Source organism: Tripterygium wilfordii, chromosome 8 (genome assembly GCF_013401445.1).
Source record: "Tripterygium wilfordii isolate XIE 37 chromosome 8, ASM1340144v1, whole genome shotgun sequence".
Classification (NCBI taxonomy): Eukaryota; Viridiplantae; Streptophyta; class Magnoliopsida; order Celastrales; family Celastraceae; genus Tripterygium; species Tripterygium wilfordii.
The window spans coordinates 8736784-8745230 of record NC_052239.1 but is presented as its reverse complement, the minus strand read 5'-3'; the positions used below and the strand labels follow the sequence as shown (position 1 = coordinate 8745230).

Genomic DNA, 8447 nt, shown 5'->3' with positions numbered 1-8447 from the left:
CGAGATTAGCAGACTTACTTAAACTTTGAATTTTGATATGAAATTTTGATATAGTGTTTATTAAGGTGTTGTGACATTGCATATAAAATTTTGTTGCATTTCGACATCATTTGATAGGTGAAACCTGAGTTGAAAAATCTGTGCGCAGTGTGTTGTTTGAAAATCTGTTTTGTGCAAATCTTGATTATTTGATATTTGGTCATTCACTATATTGTATCACATCTTGCATTGGATTGAATATTGATTAGGATAATCATTAGAGTCCAAATTTGTGTGCTATGTGTTAATTGTCATTAATTTGTTTAAATTTAAAAAGGGATTCCAATTGGAATTTGGGGACACAATTCACCCCCCCTCTTGTGTTAAACTCGATCCGTCACCTTCTACGTCAGTACCAACTACTCCTACTGAATTATGGACAGGGTGAAAGCCCAACTTGGCCCATATACGGATATGGGGTAGTCCGGCCCATGTGCTGGTAGGGAACACTGGAAGTTGGAATCAAGAACAGAAATATGTTTTTTCGTTGGATACCCTCGAGGTACCAAAGGTGGTTTGTTTTATAGTCCTAAGGATCAAAAGGTTATTGCCAGCACCAATGCCCGATTCTTAGAAGAAGACTATATGATGAATCACAAACCCAAAAGTAAGATTGTTCTTGAAGAATTAAGAGGGGGAACACAAGGAAACCAAACAACTCAAGAAACACCAGTTGAGGATAATGATCCAGTACCACATAATAGTGGGAGGATTGTGGAATCCCAAATTGATTCTGTTCAGAGAGATGATTAGGACATGCTGGGGAATCAACCAGATCAGCGTGAAGATCCTGATACAAATCGAACAAAATCATCACACCAAAATACTCCAAACGAACAAATAAAGCCTCGTCATAGTGGGAGGGTAACTAGATTACCTAGTTGGTATGCTCTATTGGGTGAAGTGTATGAAATGATCCCAACTGAACAAGATACTGATCCCAGTAACTACAAAGAAGCTCTCCAAGATAAAGATGCAATATCTTGGAAGAAAGCTATGAAATCTAAGATGGAGTCCATGTACTCAAATCAAGTCTGGGAACTTGTAGAACCACCGAATGGTGTAAAACCCATTGGTTGCAAGTGGATCTACAAGAGAAAGAAGGGGGTGGATGGGAAGGTTGAAACCTTCAAAGCTAGGCTTGTTGCGAAAGGGTACACTCAAAAAGAAGGGATCGATTATGAGGAAACCTTTTCGTCAGTAGCAATGCTTAAATCTATCCGGATACTTTTATCCATTGCAGCATATTATGATTATGAAATATGGCAAATGGATGTCAAGACAGCTTTCCTAAATGGAAGTCTTGACGAAAGCATCTATATGGTACAACCAGATGGATTTGTAGCGAGAAACCAAGAGCACCTGTTGTGCAAGCTTAAGAGATCCATTTATGGACTCAAGCAGGCATCTAGGTCTTGGAATATAAGATTCGACCAGGCCATAAAATCCTATGTATTTGAGCAATGTCCTGATGAACCTTGTGTCTATCGGAGGAGCAATGAAAGTGTGGTGGTATTCTTAGTACTTTATGTAGATGATATATTACTCATAGGAAACGATATAGCTATATTATCTATTGTTAAAGTCTGGTTGAGTAGTCAATTCGAAATGAAAGATTTGGGAGAAGCCGGCCACATTCTTGGGATCAAACTACTAAGAAATTGAAAACAAAGAATGTTGGGCCTGTCTCAGGGAGTCTACATTGACACCATCCTGGCAAGATTCGGCATGAAAGATTCCAAGAAAGGATTTCTTCCTTATAGATATGGAGTCACTTTATCTCGAGATCAGTGTCCTAAGGATGCTGATGAGATAAAGAAAATGAGTCAAGTACCATATGCTTCTGCAGTGGGAACCCTTATGTATGCCATGATGTACTAGACCGGACATATGTTATATGGTTGGTCTAGTTAGCAGATATCAGTCTAATCCAGGTATGGAACATTGGATTGCTGTAAAGCACATACTCAAGTACCTAAGGAGAACGAGAGATTATGTGCTAGTTTACAAGTCTGATGAGCTTCTACCCACTGGGTATACAAATTCAGATTTTCAGTCAGACAGAGATTCCAGGAAATAAACTTTAGGGTATGTTTTCACATTGGGAGGTGGAGCCATTAGTCGGAGAAGTGTCAAGCAATCTTGTATTGCTGACTCCACTATGGAAGCTGAATATGTAGCAGCCTTTGAGGCAACTAAAGAATCAGTGTGGCTCTAGAACTTTCTTATAGACTTGAATGTGGTGCCTACAGCTCTGTCGCCTATTACACTTTACTGTGATAATAGCGGAGCAGTTGCAAATTCAAAAGAACCAAGGGCTCATTCAAAAGGAAAACATATTGAACGCAAGTATCACTCGATACGAGAGATCATACGGATAGGTGACGTCGTCATGGCCTTGAGTAGAAGTGGGAGATTGATAGGAATAGTATGCTAAAGGCCATTATTTTATGTAATATTCAAACTCGATTTATTTATTTGAATAAAATATATTTAGCATTTGAAATGAGAAAAGACATATTGGCATCAGTGTCTTTTATTCTGTATGGTATATGATTGGTGTGTAGAGTCTAAGCTTGCACACGGAAGATCAATTCACAAGTTCCTATCGAATATAAGTAAGCGATCACAGCTAAGACGGAATTGGACAAACCGTCGGCTTGACTGTGGTATAGTATTTTAGTATACCTATCTTGGTTACGGAGAGCGGCAAAGCTTGAACTTACTATACCAGTACACTTGGAGTGTATTGATCAGGACTACGTGTGAGTCAATTTTCCCAGTCTGACTATATGGAAAATTGTACACTCACACAGATGTTATAGAATTGTTCATATTCTTAATTTATTGAAGATTATTGGTACATGTGCATTTAATGTAAGGGGCTTTGATTTACTATAGGGTGAGGTCTTTTTTGTACAGGCCAACAAACACCAAATGAGTTCGGTCACCGCATTAATTGTACGATGGAAAATAATCTGTTAATAAAATTCACATCCAATTGTGGATTGATGATACCCTCTTGAGAATGCTTATAGGATTTGAGATTGTGTCAAAACCCTACAGGTGGATTTTAATTAATCCGACACATTCAAATAAGTTAAGTGGTAAGCTCAAAGAAATATTAAGGATGTCAATTAAATATTATATGTCAGTGGCATATCTAATTGACGGGTATCTGTAACTTAACGTGAGGAATTTATGAACAAGTATAACGAAAGGCTCAGATTTAATTTGAGATAAAACGGGGAGTGCAATTATAATATTTTAGTGGAATATATTATAATTTATGAATTATAATTATGTCCATGGGTTTGGGCTGATAATTAAATTCATAGGAAGCCCATGTTTTATTTTTCCTAGTTGGTCCCCACTGTAGCCCAGAAGCCCAATACTAGAAGATACAGGAAAACCAAAATGGTCCAACAGTTATTGTTATGCCTTTGTTTACTTGGGCCTATCTTATAAAGGCTTAAGGTTATCAAGGCCTGTTCTTTTCTTGTTTTAAATTCCAGTCCAGGTCACATCATGAGACCGTTGAACCTGTATATGTATATGTCTCTTGGTTACCGTTTGTAACCACACTTTTGAATGAAATATTATTTTGTTCAAACAACAACTCTCTCCTCTCTTTTTGATCTTCTTCTTCCTCCTCCTTATGCTTCCGCAATCTTGTTGATAGGGTTTCATCACCTGCAATCAATCAATAGCTGTAAGTTATTTCATGGCATCGGAGCCTTATAGATCCACAACAATCTCAACCAATGTTATCTCAATTCATGAGAAATTCAGCTCATACTGGGCTTAACAATGGAGTCAATCTCCAAGCACATGGCAATACTTTTTTAGAAAACCATTCTCTACCATTTACTAACCCTCCCATTACCACTACCCCTTTATTACCCACTCCTTCTGGTCTCAATCCTCTCTTACCTACACCTTCACTATATGCTACCACTGCAACTACACAAACAATTTTAAACCCACTTCTCAATCCTTACCACTTTATTCCAAGCGATTTTTCTGTTAACAAATTGATCTCTGTAGATCTTACAGGGACCAATTATCATATTTGGAGCTGTAAAATGCTCACAGCCCTTGAGGCAAGAAACAAACTTGTTTACATAGATGGTTCTTTACTCATGCCCAACCAAAATGATCCTAACCTACCTCTATGGAAACAAGGCAACAGTCTTGCACAAAATTGGATTACCATTTGTGTTTCTCAGGAAATCCTAGCCAGCATCACTAGATGGCAGTTTGCAAGGGACTTATGGTCTGATATGAAAAACATGTATTCAGTCACCAATAAGACCCGTGTCTTTGAAATTTTCAAAGCTTTGGCCAACATCAAACAAGGTTCTATGTCAGTTACAGAGTATTTTTCTAAACGCAAGACTTACTGGGATGAACTTCAGAACTACCAAGCCATGCCACAATGCAAGTGTGGTCAGTGCACCTGCAATTCTCATAAACCTTTGAAGCTACAAAGGGATACAGAGAAGGTCATGCAGTTTTTGATGGGTTTAAATGACACCTTTCACCATGTAAGCAGCCAAATTCTTCGATTGTCTCCTTTTCTAGATGTGCATACAACATTCAATTTAATTAGACAAGAAGAAGGCAAGCAACAAATGCATTTGATAGAGTCCACTATAGAGACTCCTCTAGCTATGGCTTTCACAAAAGCCAACAATTTCCCATCTAAACAACCTTTCAAGCACAACACAGGAGGACTTAGAAGGGACTCTGAAAATACAACAAAAAGCTCGAAGGAGGGCATGTACCGCAAGCATTGCAGAAAAGACAATCGTAACACAGAAAAATGTTTTAGATTGTTTGGCTTTCCTCCAAGGAAGAAACCCAACAACAATGGTAGATCCTACTCTGCTAATCAAGTCACTTCTCATTCTAAGGAGTCCAGCAATCAACAAATGGATCTCACCAACAATCAATGCAATCAGATCATTGAGTTTCTCAAAACAAAAGTAAATGGGGACTCTTCTCAGCACCATGCAGCTTCAGTTTCTACAATTTCATGTATAACTATTCCTACACAGCATATTACTAAGTGGATAGTGGATATTGGAGCTTCTGATCATGTTGCTTGTCACATATCATTATTTCATACATCATATATCATTCATGATTCCTATGTTACACTACCAAATGGTCAAAAACATAAGATAAGTCATATAGGCAATGTCAAACTTACACCACAAATCACACTGAAAAATGTTCTTTGTGTCCCTAACTTTGCCTTTAATTTAATCTCTGTTAGTAAACTCACACTTTTCAATTATCATGATGTTTTGTTTTCTAAACACAAGTGTGCACTATAGGATCCAGTCACCTTGAAGAAAACTGGCATGGACAGCATGATTAAGGGGCTTTATGTCCTCAATCTTGATGAAGAACATGACATTTTGTCCTCTAGTGATGTTTTTTCTATTTCTACCAGTAGATTGTGGCACATGAGACTGGGTCATCCCTCTCATGCTATAAGCCAAATGCTACCAACTGTTTTGGGTAGAAATAAAGAAGATTATAATGAATGTTTATTTGGAAAAATGAAGAGACTTCCATTTCCTATTAGTATCTCTCTGTCTTCATCTTGTTTTGACATGGTTCACATGGACATTGGGGGTCCAAATTCTACAACCTCCATAGATGGCTATAGATATTTCCTTACTGTTGTTGATGACCATTCCAGAATGGTTTGGGTTTATCTCTTAAAATCTAAAGATGAGACAAGAAAATATATAAAAGGTTTCATTAACCTAGTTCAAACTCAGTTTAATAAAAGAGTGAAAATATTAAGATCTGATAATGGAAAAGAGTTTCTTATGACAGATTTTTATTTAGAACAAGGAATTATCCATCAAAAATCTTCTCCTTACACTCCCCAACAAAATGGGATAGTGGAAAGAAAACACCAAACTCTTCTCAATATGGCTAGAGATCGTAGAATTCAAAGTGGTCTACATGAGCATTTTTGGTCTTTTTGCATCAAAACTAGTCTTCTTAATAAACAAACTTCCCTCAAGAGTACTAGCCCAGAAAACTCCATATCATATTGTCTACAATCAGGAATTTAACTATAATGACCTTAAAGTCTTTGGATGTTTTTGTATTGCTAAAACTGACAGAGTATCTAACTCTAAGTTTCAATCTAAAGCTATTCTTGGTATTTGCCTTGGTTATCCTTTAGGCACCAAAGGTTATCAAATACTAGATCTTCAAACTCATGACATCTTCACTTCTAGAGATGTTCACTTCAAGGAAACAAAATTTCCTTTCAAAACAATTGTTCATCCACAAACTTCTACTACACAGCAGAACATTACCTTACATAAATCTAACATTAACAATGATTCTGACAAACAAAATAGAATTGAAAAGAAACCTGCATACCTGAATGATTATATTTGTCACACATCATGTACATTTCATGAACAATCTCCTCATTCATCAGCTTTGCATCACATGCATTTTCCTGATCATACATCCTTTTTTTCTGCCATTATAAGACAGACAAAACCAACCACATATAAGCAAGCATTGCAAGAAGAAAATTGGATTAAAGCTATGCAAAATGAAATGCAAGCTTTAATAGATAACCAAACATGGAAGGTAACTACATTACCACCTCATAGGAAAGCCATAGGCTGCAAATGAATTTTTAAAATAAAATATAATGTTGATGGATCTCTAGAGAGATACAAAGCTAGATTGGTTGCTCAAGGCTATAGTCAAAGTGAAGGCTTTGACTATAAAGAAACCTTTTGCTCCAGTGGTCAAAATAACCACTATGAGAATTTTTCTAGCCTTAGCAGCCTTGAATAAATGGTCTCTTTTTCATCTTGATGTGCATAATGCTTTTCTGAATGGTGATTTGGAGGAAGTTGTCTATATGAAATTACCTCCAGGCCATTCTCATCAAGGTCAGAATTTAGTTTGTAAATTAAACAAATCTATATATGGCTTAAACAAGCTTCTCGATAATGGAATGAAAAATGTAAAAAGGCTCTTATAGAATTTGGTTTTACCCAAAGTAAAGCTGACTATTCTCTTTTCTTCTATCACCATAATGGGTGCACTGTTTTTATTGCTTCTATATGTGGATGATATGGCTATAGGTGGAAATAATATCACCTTGATTAATAAGGTTAAAACCTACATAGGTTCTTGTTTCAAAATAAAAGATCTTGGTCCTTTGAGATATTTCTTAGGATTAGAAATACAGAATAATGACAAGGGTATCACAATAAGCCAAAGAAAATATGCTTTTGATCTACTTAAAGATACTAATATGTTTGAAGTTAAACCTATTAATTCTCCTATTGATACTAATGCTAAATTATCAGCTAATCAGGGAATACCATTAGATGATCCTCTTAGATATAGAAGATTAGTGGGCAGATTAATGTATTTATGTCTCACTAGACCAGACATTACATACACTATTAATACTCTTAGTCAATTCATGCAGAAACCAACACAAGGTCATCTAAATGCAGCTCACAGGGTCCTAAGATATATTAAAGGAACTACACACTATAGTCTTTTCTATACTGCAACTAACATTTTGCAGGTTAGAGGCTTTTGTGACTCAGACTGGGCCACTTTTGTAGACATTCGCAGATCTGTGACTGGTTACTGCATAAAACTGGGACATGCCCTAATCAGTTGGAAATCAAAGAAGCAAAAGACTATTTCTAGGTCTTCCGTAGAAGCAGAATACAGAGCCATGGCATCTACAGTATGTGAAATGGCATGGATTCACAACTTATTCAAAGAACTTTGAATTAAAGCCATCTACCCTATGGATCTTTATTGCTACAATCGTGTAGCTATTCACATAGCTACAAATCATGTCTTTCATGCACGTACTAAGCACATTGAGCTGGATTTGCATTTCACACGAGATAATGTTCAAGAGGGTTTGATTAAATTAGCTCACCTGAACACAGAAGTTCAACCCAGTGATCTCCTTACCAAGCCTTTGTCTGTTCAGCGAATTCAACATCTCCTAGACAAGCTGACCATGAATACTCCTGCTCAGCTTGCGGGGGGGGGGGGGGGGGGGTGATAGACTTGATGCAGTTTCTTCTCCTCTTTAAGTCATCTTCGGGATTGTTCTGCATGCTTCCATGATTTCTCTTAGAGTTGATCTTGTTTACCTTGCCCCTTTTGATACGATCCTGTTTTTGATTCTTTTAGTCTCATATGGGCTTCTTGTTATCATTTGTTATCATTGGGCTTATTATCATTATTTGCTATTGTTACGCCTTTGTTTACTTGGGCCTATCTTATAAAGGCTTAAGGTTATCAAGGCCTGTTCTTTTCTTGTTTTAAATTCTAGTCCAGGTCACATCATGAGACCGTTGGACCTGTACATGTATATG

The 8447-nt window shown here is 36.9% G+C and overlaps 1 protein-coding gene across 1 annotated transcript; it reads right to left on the bottom strand.

The window, feature by feature from the left end:
- Positions 1–3472: 3472 nt before the first annotated feature.
- LOC120003796 lies at positions 3473–8163 on the bottom strand. The gene is made up of 3 exons (XM_038852886.1): positions 8003–8163; positions 6454–6556; positions 3473–3732 (listed from the first exon to the last, which is right to left on the bottom strand). Exons 1-3 carry the CDS (start codon positions 8066–8068, stop codon positions 3566–3568), a joined length of 336 nt encoding a protein of 111 aa, XP_038708814.1. The 5' UTR covers positions 8069–8163; the 3' UTR covers positions 3473–3565.
- Positions 8164–8447: the final 284 nt, after the last annotated feature.

What these genes read in the sequence shown, in the direction of transcription:
- LOC120003796 (XM_038852886.1), bottom strand. Translation starts at nt 8,068, where the DNA reads ATGTTGAATTCGCTGAACAGACAAAGGCTTGGTAAGGAGATCACTGGG. An exon ending in GGTTGAACTTCTGTGTTCAG is followed by an intron (nt 6,557 to 8,002) that starts GTGAGCTAATTT and finishes TTATAATGGCAG; the next exon opens with AAAAAAAGGATGTATGATCA. An exon ending in TGACAAATATAATCATTCAG is followed by an intron (nt 3,733 to 6,453) that starts GTATGCAGGTTT and finishes GATTGATTGCAG; the next exon opens with GTGATGAAACCCTATCAACA.